At 33.5% G+C, this 17,097-nt stretch overlaps 1 protein-coding gene across 1 annotated transcript in view; it reads right to left on the bottom strand.

Moving 5' to 3' along the window:
• The window catches only part of LOC149552339 (Glyceraldehyde-3-phosphate dehydrogenase-like family protein), a 244,872-nt gene extending 235,711 nt beyond the window's left edge, over window positions 1-9,161 (bottom strand). Inside the window, exon 1 of the mRNA XM_089787872.1 lies at window positions 9,007-9,161. Coding sequence (XP_089643998.1) covers window positions 9,007-9,099 — 93 coding nt within the window. The 5' untranslated portion in view covers window positions 9,100-9,161. The remainder of the gene's footprint in view (window positions 1-9,006) is intronic.
• Window positions 9,162-17,097: the final 7,936 nt, after the last annotated feature.

The following is a 17,097-nucleotide window of genomic DNA, read 5'->3' as shown; positions in this document are numbered from 1 at the left end:
CTTGGCACTGTATGATCTGCATGCACAACTCTTTGTGATTCGCACATGGACTTTACCAATCCTCAAATGTTGTTGCTAAGTTATACTAACAACTGAGATAATAATCTGTAGGACTTGTGTATCTAAGAAACGTATAGCCATTTTTGGATCAAATCTCCTACATCATCAAAAATTACAGTGATAGTTACAAGTTGGAGAGATTCAACATGTGTGGAAGTCTATTGAAAGCGAATATGAAGGAGGTCAAACGAAGGTGACAAAGCACCCAACAGTCATAGCCCATTTTAATTAACTTGTGCACATCATTTCTCAAAGTAGCCTACGTAAATAAGGGATGTATTTGGTGATTCAACTAAATGTTGGTAGCGAGTGTGAGCTTTTGTCTACTAAAGTTGATACCTGTGAGGCTATGACTCATAAGGAGGGAAGTTATGCTTCCTTGTGAAGACATCCTTTATCACTCCGTTAAGAATCACTTGTCGATGGCTTACTAAAGAGTCGGAGTTTGATACATGGAAGAGAAGAGTGGTGTCAGGAGATGAGAATCTTGAACAAGGAAAGTCTTGACTATGCTTCGTATCGCTTCCCGTGCTTGAAAAGAGCATTCGAGCTACATCAATTACTATAAAAATTTCTGATCCAAATACCTGTTACAAGAAAAATACATAGATAGCAATGTGATATTGGGATCAATTAAATAAGACTACTTTGAAGTACAAGATCGACAACATGGCGAAATATGGATAAATAGAGATAGGGTTGCTTGAATAGTTACCAAAGAAACAAGTGCAGAGCCTTTGTCCAACGATATATAATGAGCTTTTAACAAGGGCAAAGCAGTTTCATTGAAGAATAATGTTATACCAAAAAGAAGACATCTAAAATTTATATGAGAAAGTGAGCATTGAATATTGATGACATCCACGGCATCTAGCAAATGGATTAAGATGTTCCCACGACATTACCAACTTATATAAGTGGCTTAGTGACGTCAACAAAGGTGAAGGAGGTATGTTAGACGAGAATCATATAAGAAATACTTAAACTTTCAAGATAATAAGAGATAAGTATTTTTATTATTATATCTTGATAATTACCTTTATTTATTAATCTTTTATTTGTATTCTTATATATACTATTAAGAGTTATGTATTTTGATCTTTTCCTGTGAGAATGTTATTGCAGGAAAAAGAGGGAGATTGACACTCAGAGGGAGGTTGATATTTTAGGCAACCTTGAAAGAGAGGGAACAAGATAGAGGATATGATTCAGTCAACCTTTGGTGATCTCGATCATATTGATCCAGAGGGAGTAAACCACGTTGTGATGGATTCTCCGGTGATTAATAAGTTATAGCAGTCAAGAGGACTGTGATTCATGAATATACATTATGACTATGTGATTTTAATGGGCCTACCCCCTATGTACATCATGAAGAGGTGACGACTTCCAAATGATGTCACTTGTATTTGGAGAAGTTGTTGTAAGGTGATGATCTTACAATAACTTGTATTATGAGATCAAATAAATTGAGTAAATGGTGAATGTCTTGCATCTCAACATTCTGGGAGACCATTACTCGGAGTATTTGGTGAATATCTTTGATATTCTGGGAGGCCAATACCCTTGATATCATATGTGATATAACACCTTATTTTGAGTAATTGGTGAATATCTTATGATATTCTGGGAGCCCAATACTCGTGATGTCAAATGTGATATCACACCTTATTTGAGTACTTGGTGAATATCGAATGTCAATATTCTAGGAGGCCAATGCTCTTGATATCAGATGTGATATCAAAACCTTTTGAGTACTTGGTGAATATCATTGATATTCTGGGAGGCTAATACTCGTGATGCTGAATGCAATATCATATGGTGGAAAACTTTTGAGGTATCTAATGAGATATCCTTAAATTTTGTAATACTACCAATGATGTAATATTTGTCTTTTGTTCATCCTCCCTAGCTAAGAGGGAGTGTTGATGTTTGGTAGCTGCAGTCGGACAAAACTGTGGCTACATATAATTATATATGAGATATAATTACATATAAGATATAATTATAGTTATATTTATTACATTAATTATCAAATTAATGAATAGACATGTCCCATGAACGTACATGTCTCTTTTATCATTTTCTCGTTATAAATAAGAGGTTGCTGCCATTTGGAACACACATACCAAAATCAAATGGCGGTGCTTAGTACATTTGCAGCAAATCTGAAAATCCAACAAATGTAGGAAGCCAGTGGATGGGGCACGAATGGAGGAGGGGAATACTTAGACGTCCAACCATAAATTTATAGATTTGAATTCATTAGATAACGACAACAACAATGGAGATTGAACATATATATATAGAACCTTCAATGAATATTTGCCACAAGATAGTGCTTTAATTTGCCAAATCCAAGCGAAGTGTTACAAGCGATGGAATAGGGTGAGTGTTGAATCCCACTGAAACCGGACTAGCCAAGTAGGGAAGATCTTTCACTTCCGAAATGGCAAACAATAGAGAACTCCAACAGGAATTCGTAGTACAAAAGAAAAAATTAGAATGCATGCCTAAAGACTACCTACAAGTCGTGCTTAAATACCTGTCAGGAAAAACTTTCTGAGGTTGTACAAAGATAGCCGTTGGCAACACAAACTATGAAAACAAAACAAAAATGGGTCCAAGATATATTAAATCAATCAGCCCATTAACAATAGTTTGATTAATAATCTATTTTATGACAAGGATATTACACTATGTACATCATGAGAAAGTGACGACTTCCAAATGATTATCACTTGTATTTGCAGATGTCATTGGAAGGTGGCAATCTTAAAATAACTTAAGTCATGATATACATTTTATGTAAATGTTGACACAAATCATGATGGAATATATCTTGTAAATCAACAACTAAGTGTTGGATGTCATTCACTTGATGATCTATAAGTTTTTGTATAGATATATTAGGTGTTGATATTCTATAGGCCATTACCTTATTGACTATTTGGTGAATATCATGTGTTGATATTCTGGAGACCAGTACTCATGATATCAGATGTGATATCAAATCTTATTTGAGTACTTAGTGAATATCATATGTTGATATCCTACAAGCCATTACTCAAAGTATTTGGTGAATATCATATGTTGATATTCTAGAGGCCAATCCTCATGATATCAAAACATTACTCAAAGTATTTGGTGAATGTTATATGTCGATAAATTGAAGGCCAATACTCATGATATCAAATGTGCTATCAAAATGGTGGATATCTTCTAATCAAAGATGTCCTTAAAATTTGTCATTCCTAATATTACCGATGGTATAATATAAGAGGGAGTGTTGATGTTTGGTAGCTCTAGTTGGATAAACCTATGTAGAATTATAAATGAGATATAATTTATATATGTGTGTTTGTTATATTTGAGATATAAGTTTATTGTTATATGAGAGAAATTAATATAATAACGATATATATATAACTATGATTAAATTTGTTATTATATAAAGTATCTAATTAGTGAAAAGACATATCCCATAAAGAGACGGGTCTCTTCATGGCTTATTTCAATATAAACAAGAGATCGTTCTCACTTGGAAAATACATACCAATATATCCGGCAATGCTTAGTACATTTGCAGCAATCCGTGAAAATCAACAATTCACTTCCTCCTTGCTTAAGAGTCAAGCATATGACTGCCTCTACAATCATTCCTATTCCTCCAATGATTCTTCCTGTTGCAATAAGAATGATGTTGTATCCAGTAGACTTCCTCTTTACATGTTTGATTATCTTTTTCAATTGAAAGTAAGAAAAACCTGCTCTTTGATAGAGTGTCTTCAGGATCTAATCAATCTTTCACATCCACAAGAAAAGCATCCATGACATGAAGGCTGAAAGATTAACCTTGGAAGGAGAAACATCTTTGGCATAAGCCAACATTTGCACCATTGTCAAGTCATTTGTTTTAGTGGTTCGATGGAATTGGAGACCATAACTTCTTATCTCTAAAGTTATTTCATATGCATTAGGTTTACATAATGCATAGGAGATGTGAGAATCACTATTGTCCCAATATAAGGCATGATCTCATTGTTTCTGGAAGGTGACCATTTTGAAATACAGACAGCGGTAGCCCACTCTGTAGGAAGGACCTGACTACTAAGAGCCACCACCTTTTCCTTTCTTTGTATAGCTAGACATATTCTTTGAAAAAACCATCCAAAGATTCTTTATTATAAATCTTACCATAAGCCCAACTATTTGTCAATCAGGGCTAGAACTCTTAGCTTCTCTTAAAACATCGGACGTTGTTAGGACTAAAGGCTCCATAGCCACTAGCATGGTTCTCCTATTGTGCTGGGGCTAGCTCAGGTACAACCTGCATGCTTCTTGGTTTCTGTTAGTATGGGTATCCAACTGTTGTAGCTAAAAATTGGTTTAACAAAAAAGCTGGGCCAGAAAATATAGTCACAGTCAAAACTTAAAAAACAAACATAAGAGAATTAGAAACATGGTAAAGAATACAGGAAAAACACAAGTATTCTGCTGCTAAGTCCCACTGTTGCTGGTTCTTATGAGTCACTTATTTCAATACTCTCAATGTAGACAAAAAAACATTATTCATGTAATTCTTGAATTGAAAATGATTATCGGCTATTTACCATTTTTTACATTCTATATAGGCTTACGTGATTAACATGTGATTACTCGTTTAATATTTTCAGTTATCAATTATCAGAAGATTCTCATTATCTCTCTTTTAAGCATAAAGCATTGGTTATATGGTTAATTTTGTTTATTTTATATATCATCTTATATTTTAGTATGAACCTTTCATGAAATTCAAATTCAAGATTTCCATCAACTCAGAAATCCTTGACTGCCATCTTCTAAGCTACCTGTAAATTATGGCAGTATAAACATGTGTAATGTCAAATTTGTCCTAGATAAATCTGCCTTTATTATATAGTCTAGAAGGACATTTACTCTATTAATGTTACATCTGTTAACTTTAAAACAAGCAATTCCACTAGGTGGAGGTGCAATGATATGCTGATTAGCAGGAATGGGAAGTTGCCATATAACCAAAAATTATCGATGAGGAAAATTGCTCTATCACAATAGTTTACCAGCGCAATAAAGAAAGGAATAAGTCATGCAGATTTTCAAACAGCTTATAGTTTATCTTATATGATTACCACTATATGGATTAAAAATTCATAAGTCCAGGTAGATCGGAGGTCAAACTTTCTTGATTGTACATCTAAAAGTTTGTACCTTGATGAGTGCATAATCAAGAAACATACCTGTTGGCTAAAATTTGTAAGTCACTAAGACTACAACTTACGAAATTGTGACTTTAGGCAATGGGGTAGTGAGATAAATCTCTCCTCTCGGCAATAGGGGAGGCTTCCTTCTTATCACAGGTGGCTTCAATACAGACTTAACTGAATTTACAAAAGGGGTGGTTCTCTTTATCAAATTCTCTTTTTCTAGGAATGATATGGGAAGAAAGACAACTTCAAACTTAACAAAAAGTATCTAATGCTATGGTAATACTGGTGACTCGGTGGTTGGCTTGAGAACAACTCCTCAGACAGCAATTATAATTATATTTGGTAGACTAAGAACAAGGGCCCAAAGTCTCTTGTGATTAATCTGATTTGAGGAATAACCACAATAAGTAGCAAGGTGCAAAGTCTCTTACTAATTATCCTTAAATTGAAATAAAATACTAAAGTCTTCAACTCTTAGTAATTGCAGGCATTATTTAACTAACACAATCTCTTTCCTTTAAGCACAAAGTCTTCAAGAAATTAAACTGAATGTTCAAATGATTACACAAGAGGAGCTAATAAGTGGTATTGGCTGGTTTTCCTCCTGTTGTTTTCCATACAGCACTGCATTTCAATTAATTGTAATCTAGAGCTCTGTATGCTCTCACGTTGCCCATCCAAGATCTAGGTGAACAAGAAGTGAAAAGAAATTTTGCTTGCATCTTACTTTCAATTTAATTTGTGCTTTTTAGTTTTTTTTGGGAAAATCTAAGGTGGTTATTACAGGCCAGCTTAAATATGCACACATGAACAATACCATTAGCATATGACAAGTCAATATGATCCAATGCAAAACTGGTAGATAACAAGAAAATGCAATCAATGTTAAACAGGTAGATTACAATAGGTCCAACCAATGCTAAACTGGCAGGTAACAACCAAATTTGACCAATGCCAAATTGACAAATTATACAATGTAAATTTCAAAGGATCGATTTGGTAGTAAACCTTCCAAATCCACTTACAATATCAAATGCAATCAATAAGTAGTGGAAAACCTTCATGTTATTACAACTTAGTCAAATATGCATAAATAAAAAAGTTTCATCCAACCTTCCCATATTGTACAGCCAAATAAAGATAGCTTGAAGGTAATCAAACAACCCTAAACTAAATTTATATCTAAAAATTCGTTGTTGTTCACAAGTTTTGACATCCCATCATTAGCAAAGTGGGGCACTAAAAATTCCCCAAAATTGTTGAAAATCAAATTCAAATTGGTATAAATCACTGTACCAACCATATGAAACACTATATCGTGGTATAGAATATTGTAGCACTGGTACAAATTAATTTAGCAAACTCCAAAAATCAAAAAATCTTCAATATATTCATATAAAATTTGAACTACAAACACATGCAACTAAAACACAAAATATATTTAAATTTTCTAAAATATTCTATACCACATAAGCAAATTGAAAACTTCACACCAGCTGAAAATATAACAACATGATTGCAATATCAACTCATTGGTAATCCTAGGATAGAATTACTCCTTTGGAATGGAGGGTTTTGTCATCAAATCCACTTACCCATAGGATTTTTGTCATCATTAGTGTTCCTTGAATAGAATTACTCCTTTGGAATGGAGGGTTTTTGTTGTTGAACCCACTTGACAATAGGGTTTCGTCATCAACTCCATTTGTCAATGAAGGTTTCATCCTAGGGCAAAGAAATGGACAAAATGGCTTGATAGATAAAAGTGAGGAAGAAGTGCAAATGAATTGTCCCTTCCTTTCTATAGGTTCCTAAGGAAATTAAAATAAAAATATTCACTTTTCCCTCCCAAAAAATTATTTTATTTGTCTTTTGTAACTAGTCTCCAAAATATCACAAAGTTTTATTATGCCCCATCTAGGCAACCTAAGAAATGATAAAGTTATCTTTTACAATGCACAAAATAACAATATAAAGACCCACTTCATAATTATTTACTAAAAAATCTCTAACCCGACCCATTAACCTATGGAAAACTGGAAATGAGCTAAAGGGCCACATGAAGACCTAAGGCAAAAAATAGGACATCACAAGTGCATGACCCTATGCAATCCCTTTCACAACATCATTGTGACATCACCTCAATGTGTAGTTTACAATGTGCTTTCTACTCCCAAACATAGGCCAATCACTAAGCTATTTCCACCTATGCACACAGTCATTGTCAATATACAAAATTTTCAAGTTCTTTAAATTAGAATTCTAATCTATATTTTAGTATTTTCTAATTTCCTTCCACTTAGCTTGGAGTGCATTCCGTAAAGCTTAAACTGTGTGTACATTATCCAATATGTTTAACAAGGGATTTGCACTCATTAAAAAGAACTTGGAGTATCAATAACATTGATTGCTCTTGTATCTTAACAATTAAATTAGTGGGATCAATGACTAAGACGATCTCCAAGTGTATTGGAAAGACAACCTCTATGAGGAGTCACAATGTTGTTTCTCACCTCAAGAAAGTTTGACAATATTAAACATTGATCGATAATAAGATTTTGTATTGCAATTGTTTTTAATCAAGTTTTAAAATTATGATTATCAAATTCGAACACCCCTCTTCCTTCCAGGACCTATGATGTTGTACCCAACGATCCTAATTGATTAAGCAAATCAATATCACCAAGTAACGACAATGCAACATTGGTGTTGGGGTACATTGGAAGGCTGCTATGCCAAGACGAGTTTCCAAGATGGGGGGACAAACGGCCTCAATTTTGGGACGGTGAGGGATAGCGTCAAGGGAGCAAGAGGGTGGGGGATGTTCTATACTATATATATAGAACTTGAAATAGTAGTTATATAATGATTTTTCATTATAGCATACCAAATTGAAATACTTGAACATGGAAAAATTGCAACACGAACCAAAACCATTGAAAATTCAACATAGTAACATAGTACATATCTAATAGTATCATCCAAAAATCAAAATTCAAATAGAACTGCAACTACCCTTCCCTAGGATGGCATGGTTGAAGAATGGCAGAGGTGGGGGTACTTGCATACTCCAAGTACCTAGTGCAGGGACGTCTCGTGAACAGATACCTCGAGATTTAGCAGGGTACAAATACCTGGGTTTCATTGGATTTGTATTTGCTGTGTTACCCATCAAAGCCTAGATAAGCATACACTTTGGACAATCACTAGACCAGCACAAATTTCCAAATGTGTAAGGTGCATGGTAATTCAGCTCTAGCTTGGAGTACATGTACACCATCCCACCAACAATTTCATATACATTCTATTTTATTTCTAAAACATTTACACAAACAATCTTATATAGAGAAGAAAGGTCGCAAATATTAAGCTTTTCATAAATAGAACAATAAATCCAATGCATAGAATAAGAGCTAGCGTAATGCACACTGCTTCAACTCCATTTACATTGCAATTTTCCATTATAAACGGATTTTATTGTTACAATATTTCAAGACAGGTACTACCATTACATAGCAATTGTTTAAAATCAAGTAAGCCCTTAGTTTACACAATTGCCCCTATTTCGATATGGTTATAAATTGTTTTTTGCATCTCGCTAGGGTGTGAAGGTAGAGGTAGGGAAAGTCATGTGACTGAATGAGCGACAATGCTAAGCCCTAAGAATAGATCAGACAGACTGTTGGATTCTGCAAATCAAAATGAAGACGAGGATTACCCTTGAGACATAAAGAGTTGTTCGGGTGTTAATGATGTTATGAATAAGCTGACGCCCAACACCTCCACAACCCATCATCACCACTCGTATCATTCTTCCTCTTCCTCTGCCTTCCCCGTTCCCCGTCTCTTCAGCTCTTATACCTCTGCGTTACTAGCTTACCAATTTGTTCATAACTATTTAAATAAATGACCTTTTCAAATAAATAATTGTAGCAACGATCACTGAATAAATTTATATAAAATTAATGAGTTGGGCTAGTAATGTTACTAAATAAATGCTGCAATTTAACTAAATAAAACAGCAATACTTGTTTTTTTAATTTGATAAAAAAATGTTTTGAAGAAATCAATTTACATGCACTCTGATATGGGGGAATAATAGTTTTTGTCTCTATTTCTTAGAAGTATTTAAATGTTTGTTTTTGAAATAAAAAGCGATCAAAATAAGGAGGTCGGTCCTTACATCCAAAATGCTGTCAACCGATGTCAACCAACACACTACCAGCAAAACAAGCAAATGGCAGTCACTTACTACAACGGACTACAACTATCAACCAGAAAACACAGCTAATCAGAGTGTCAACTATACTAATTCAAAAACTATAGTACTAAGCATACTATGATTGTTCAAAACATGAACTATTGGCATAAACAAACCAACCCAGTCCAAAAATAGCACACGATCATTTACATCTACCAGAATATCATCTATACTAATTCTGAAGGCTATAGTACTAAACATACTATTAAAGTTCAGAATAAAACTGTTGGCATAAACAAGCCAACCCAAGACTAAGAATACGATGTAGATTGGCAAACCAAGTAGCAGCAAAAAACAAATAAACCAGCTAGTATTTAAATGTTTGTTAAATTTAAATAGAGATGTTATTATATATAAAATGAAATTATATTAAATCTAATATATAATATATGTTTATCTTGATATATGGATGTCTATTAATGATGCTTAAGAGCTTTTGATTCAATGTTAATGATGTATGATGTTTTTGGGACAGGGTAATCTCCCACAAAAATGCAAAAAAGACAAAACAAAGTCAAATTGTTTTTTTCCAGATTCACGAAAACATATGATTTTTTTTCAAATTTTTTGTTGTTTTTGGCTACAAACTATGCAGATCATGAAGATCAAATGCTAAAATTTTCGAAAAAAATCCATGATGTTTTTGATCTTTCGAAAATTGGTCAACTATACATTTTTGTGGGAGGATAGCCACGTCCAATGTTTTTTTGTGATAATGCTAGTTGAATGAGATCCTTTCACATTTTCCAGGATGGATTGGAGTGAATTAAGATATATTATTTATACAATACACTAGCACACAAGTCATCAAATCTCATGCTTAACATATACTACCTAGTTAAAGTGAATCTAATTTTGACCTAGAACTTAAAAATACACATAGTTTTCACTCAACAAAATGAATGGAAGTGAGAATGATAATTAATCCTAGGGATGTGAAGTGATGGAATCATCTTAGTTCAATTCATGTATCATTTTTTTACATTTAAATGTGTTGCTTGTACACTAAGATCAATACATTAGAACAACTTAGCAAAAGTAAGCAAGAAGCAAAATGCACAAGTGTATTAGACATATGTTTCATCATACTTGAACTACTTGTGAAGATAAGTATCAAACTAAACAAGTAGTCAATAAGGAAGTAAATATTTTAACACTCGTTATAAGGATATAAATATAAATTTGATACTTATCCTTAAAATGGCCAACCCATCTTCAATCTATAAATTGAAAAAGGAAACATGAGTTTCATTTGTCAAACATTTAAGAAAAGAGAAATCTACAATTGCTTAAAGTGTCAACAATCATAAATATAAAATAAAAGAATTGAGAATTTTGATTGGAATGAAAATGTAATGAATTGTCTAGAGAAAGAGTAATGTGATTCCATCTAGAATAGAAATAATCATGAGCTAGTGATTGCAACCACCTTAAAATTGGTCCTTGAAATAGATTATTGAATAATAATTAATAATGTGAGTGATTATATATATAATAATCATTTTAAAGTTAGCAAAGATTAGTTATTAGTTAGTTGCTAGGTAATTGTAGGTTCAGAAATATAAATTAAAAGATTTGAGAATTTTGCTTGGAATAAAGTTGTAATAAATGGTCAACAGCAAAAGCAATGTGATGCAAGGGCATCTTGCTTACTTTGGCAATCCCACATCAACCAAAAAGATTTCCTTTTATTGTTCATATCTGTTGTTGGGGGAATGGTCATTCTTGTTCGCATTTTCTTTCCTCACAATTAGCTCCTTAATGCGGACCTTACATGGTCACAAACACTTATTTAAGCATTTGCAGAAGTTATCCCTCTATTTGTTCAAGGTGTGCTTGTTTCTTGGCAGCTCGACTAACATGCAAGTTTGGCTTCCACGAGGTTCTTTTTGGCATCATAGCTTTTTGTGGCCTTGGGAATCTCTTCTTCGATCACATGTGGACCTATCTTTGTCCTCGCAAAAGTTAATTTGCTAAATTGTATGATCTTTGATTTCTCCTTTGAGACAAGACCTATATCTTGTAATAATTTGCCTAACATGTTGACTTGTGGTCTTGTTGGCTATATGATTAGAGATCTAGTATTAGGAAAAGTACAATATAGTTAAATAGAAGGAAAATAACAAGGATTTGGCTCTATAAACCCAAGCTTCTAAGTTCACATATTATATTTTGAATGTATATGGTTGCAACCAAGTAGGCCTTATGCATAGCGTGTTGAATGAATATTGTCTCCTCATATTGCATTGATATCTCTATAATTTCTTGTGGTTTCTCCCATATTGGTTGGCTTCAATGTGTAACTCTAACAAGGATAGCTTGGGAGTGTATTTTATCCCTACTAGTCTTGCAACAGGTAGTATCAAAGCAAAGGTTTCTTTCTTGTAAAGTTTTGGCATTGTGGAGAACCCTAATTGGATTGGTTGTAGGGTAGAAGACTTTTTTTTATGACCTATAACTTGTAGAGGGTTACAATTCTTGCAGCAATTATTGTCAAATTGTTTGAGGTAGAGGAAATGTACACAATGTCATTATGGACATGTTGAGATAAATTACAACTAAACTTGAAGTTGTTGAAATATCCTAGAGAAGAGGAGTACATCTTAAAGATGTTAGTGATGAAGAAGAAGCAACAACACCTAGTCATGAACGTAAAGAAGAACAAGATGAGGAAATATTCTCTAAAGCTTTGGCAAGAGCAAATTCAAGACTTGTTTTCGAGCTTGCTACCTATAGTGGAAGACTTGATACTAACACTTTGTTGGATTAAATCTTTGAGATGAAGAATTATTTTAATTATGAAAGTATTCATGACAATAAGGTGAGGATAGCAACTACAAAGGTGAAAGGATGTGCGTCTCTTTGATCAAAACACTTGCAAATTGATAGACAAAGAAGAGGGCAAGAAAATATCAAGACTTGGGTAAAGATGGTTGGTAAGTTGAAAAAGAAATTCTTTCATGCTAATTATCAAGTTAATTTCTTGAGAAGAATGCAAAATTTGAGACAAAAAGATATGACTATGAAAGATTATACTGATGAACTCTATAAGTTGGACATTAAATCTAGACATGTTAATGATGAAGTTGATAAAGTTGCTAGATACTTGAATTGTGAGGACCTCCATATGAGATGAAATCGGTTTTGTAAAGATGGAAAGTGTTAAGGAAGCATATTTGTATACCTTGAAGGCTTAAGAAAAGCTAGCAAAGAAAAAAGAGCATAGACAAAGGACAAGATGTGGAATATTTCAACGAAGTAGAGGAAGATCTTATAGGGAAAGTAGAAGATCTAATAGCACACCAAATGACAATGACAAATCTGAATAAAAATGAGAAAATGGAAGCAGAAGAAGAGGTAATTATTACTCCTAGACACATTCATGTTGTCATTAGTGTCAAAAGTTTGTTGATGAGAGTAGGAGGTATTGGTTGGTGAACACTATTATCGAGCCATAATATATTGCCTAAGCTAAGATAAGACAAAAGTGTAAGTATGAAACAAGTATACCCGAGCATAGTATACATCGAGCAATTCTATACACACCGACCACTTACCTTATTAAGAGATCCAAGTTTAACCAAGTTAGAAGGACACTGAGCAATAGCACAAAAGCATGAATAGAGTATTTACCAAGCTACACTGAGAACACATAAATGTTTGAAATGGTACAGAAGCTCATGTATAACAATTCCACTAAGTGAGAAACTATGTTTATACAACTCGAGGAAAAGATTTGGTAAGGTTCATTGGGAAATGTAATTTTATTATTTATGATTCCAAGCTAGAATAGAGGGCAATAAAATAAAATAAAGGACAATGAAGAGTTTGGGATGATTCTAGATCACTGATTTTTATCTGTGGCATATTCTAGATGAATCCTAAACCCTAATTAGGATGAGGATTGAAAGAGGCAAAAGATTCCTATTTGAGGACCTAGAAGGAATAGTTCAAGGTTGTTGATGAAGTTGATTTTTGTTGTTTTTTAAGTTATGAGAGGGATGCACTTGAGATTTGAGAAGGTAGTTCTTCTACAAATCAAAGTTTCAAGTAGCAATACAAAGGATTTGATACATCACTCAATAGGGGTGATAAATCTTTGAACAATAGAGGGATTTGAATAGAAAAGTAAGTTGCAAATGCACAAATCAATTTACTACTATTTTTTAATCATTGTAGAAGTCAAATACTTTAATAGGGTAGACCAAACAGTCTGGCTATAAATATCTTAACAGAGTACACACATTGCAATTGTCTTGTAAAATCCTTAAAAAAGGTAGATCCTCATAGGTCTTTTATATTACTCCTAACAAAGTAAGTCACAAGAAGTGACAAACATTGTAGCCTTAACAAGGCAACCTCTTACTCCAGTAGTGAAGGATTTACATGGGTATCATCCCCACCATAGTTTTCCCTCTAACCAAGGATTTTTGCATGACCAAATCACTATGTCATGTGTTATGGTGTTATGATTTATGTATACATTCATATGTTGATGTAGATTAGTTATATTTAATTTCATTTTAGTATTGACGTAATGTATTTGCATGTCTATCGAGTGAATAAACTACAAAGGGATGATAAGATTTGAAAGGGTACAAAAGTTTTAGAGGATACTGATTCACTCCCACCCTCTCAGCATCATGTTTTTCCTAAATAATCAACAATTGGTATCAAAGCTAGTTCTCTTGTTAAGGGGTTTTACCACCTTAAAGAAAAGATTCAAAACATGGAAAGGAATAAACTCGATAAGACTATTGAGAATCATAAGTTAGAGCTAAGGCTGGCCCTAAATCAAATCAATGGAATCAAGGAGAAACTAAAGCAGACATTGAATAGAAGCAAGGAAATTGCACACCAAATGAATGACACAATATATCAAGAAAAAGAGATTGAGCAACTATCTTATGGAAATATGTCTCATAAATTTAAGGTTGCCATAGTTGGTCTGATGGAGAACCATAACCTAACTAAGTAGATGTAAGTCATTGAAGAGGGAGAAAGAAGTGCAATCTACAAGAATGTGTGAAGTCTTGGAACAAAAGAGACAAGTTGAGGATGAGAAAATAATGGTTGAGGAATATAAGAGATAGATTACTGCAAAACTAGATGAAAAGGATGAAGAGATTATGAGGTTGACTCAGAATCATTATGATTTGGTAAATCGTCTACTTGGTGCAAACTATGAGATTAGTAGAAGATGGAGGAAATAGTTGAGTTGAGATCTGAAAATGAAAAACTAAAGAACAAGTTGAGTGTTAAAAAGAACACAAATGAAAGGTTGAAAATATCAGAGGAAAGTATTAGGAAACTGGACAAACAATTAAGAGGAGAGAGGCGATCGAGAGACACTATTGGACTAGGCTATACTAAGTAGTCTACTACCAAGCAAGGAGAATCATCTAAGTAAGATGAACAAAGGAATGTCTACTCAATCCTAAGCTAAAGAGGCGTACATGATATCATTGTGGAAAACCTTGACACACAACCAATATCTATAGGAGCAAAGTTGGTATGAACAACGTTACTCCTAAATTTGATGGTTATTGTTACAACTGCAATAATTATGGTCATCAATCATATGAATGTAGATCCAAGTTCAATTAGTCCCCTAAGCAATGTGAGTTTAATGGTTATTGCTATAATTTTAATGAGTTTGGCCACAAGTGACAAAGTTGTAGGTCACAAAAAAAGTCCAAACGGGTACCAAACAAGAAAGGTAATACAATTAACTAAGATTACAATACAAACATTACATGTACTACATGTGAAAGATATGGTCACATTGTAGCCAATTGCATGATACTACTCTTTGGAGGAAGACCTAGCAATTGGAGAAAAATTGAAATGGCATGTTATCATTGCTATAAGGTTGGCCACTTAAGTGAGAAATGCAGACATTAATCATTGTTTGAGGATGAATATACCAAAGAAAAGGGTAAAGTTAACATTAATTAGATTCATGATCAAATGGGTAAGACTTGGAAAAAGAAGACAGAAGAAAGTGGATCATCAAATGCTATAATTGGTGGCACCTCATCCAATGGATTAGGTGAAACCTATACTATCAACTAAATCATACAAAGAGGTATGGAATTGCATTAGTATTGTAATATCTTACATCAGTTCCTTAAATTAATAAAATGAAGTCCATGTATCAACATAATGTATGATGGAATAGAACAACTCATGTGGTGTGGAAGTTAGTACAGTTGGTGAGTAACATCGAGTAGAGTACTTAGTGGAAGTTGAGTGTTAACTGAGTAAGTGAAGTGAATGGTATGTTTGCAATGTTCATCAAGATGGTAATGAAAAGTGTTTCTTAACCGAGTATTCTATGGAAACCAGGTGAAGATTGAGAAAGAAAGTGTGTTAACTATGTTCATGGTACAAAACATTTATTATGCCCCAAGAAACACTAAAAGCAATTGTATTGTGTATTGGGGATTTATTTGTTCATTTGTTTACCTTGTATTTTTGAGTTTACAAAGTGAAATAGTGAGAAGTTGAGCTACTAGTGTGCATTATTGAATCTAGAAGCTTGAGCTAGTGCATTCAACCAAGATTTCTAGTAAGCTAATGAATTTGAGAGCATATTGAGTTGATTTCTAAAGTAGTCATCAAAACCCTAGTTTTCACATTTGTAAAAATGACGTCAAGCTTTGCACCTACAAAGACAAACAAGGTTAGTATGGTCAAGTTGATTCAAAATGAAGATTGTGAAGAACCAAAATACAAGCCTCGCCCTAAAGTGGCTATGCAAATTGATGAGATGAGAGCATTATCTTCAATTCCACCTAGGGTTTTATTGGTTTGAGATATCCATGTGTTTCATCATTATAAGATTGGAGAAGTAGGATCTTATGAATTTTAGGGGTCTTACAAGCAACTATGTGTAGATGGGTGTGTGAAGGATGAACATAAATACCTGGAGACTAAGGGATTGACACATGTTTTGCATTTTCCCAAGGTATTCAAAATAGAGTAAATACACATTATGTTGACCTGAGTGCACAACATGATATTGTACCTAGATGATATAGTCAAAATCACTAGACATGTTATTCGTATGGTGATTGGGTATCCCATTACAGAAAAAGCCAAAGCAATTAGGTCATCTTTGAAGAAGGAAATAGAAAAGAACACCAAAGCCAAATGAGATGGAAGAGGTTTGAAACTCTCTACAATCATTGATCGAGAGCTGAGAGTTGGCATGTACGTTGTTTCTTATAAGATATATCAATCTAGGATGACAAATAGTGTACCTTGCAGAGTAGTATATTTAGCTTACAAAATAGTAAAGAAAGGTCTTAAACTAGACCTCATTGAGCTACAACGAAAACAACTGGTAGAAAATATGAAGACCATTCAGGTTGCAAAGACTAACACCTATAGATTTGGATCACTATTGGTATCTACATTTTTCTACATGCAAAACTATTTTTACACAATTAGAATTGTTAATTGGGATGTGAAAAGGCCAATAATTTACTAGATTAATGAATAAATTGAAAGGTTGGGAGATAAATTTAATAGTGTTATGTCTAC

This window comes from Cupressus sempervirens, chromosome 6 (genome assembly GCF_028749045.1).
Source record: "Cupressus sempervirens isolate cs-2001-9-10 chromosome 6, ASM2874904v1, whole genome shotgun sequence".
Classification (NCBI taxonomy): domain Eukaryota; kingdom Viridiplantae; phylum Streptophyta; class Pinopsida; order Cupressales; family Cupressaceae; genus Cupressus; species Cupressus sempervirens.
Note: the sequence above shows the minus strand (reverse complement) of the source record. Positions and strands in the feature narration are given on the sequence as shown.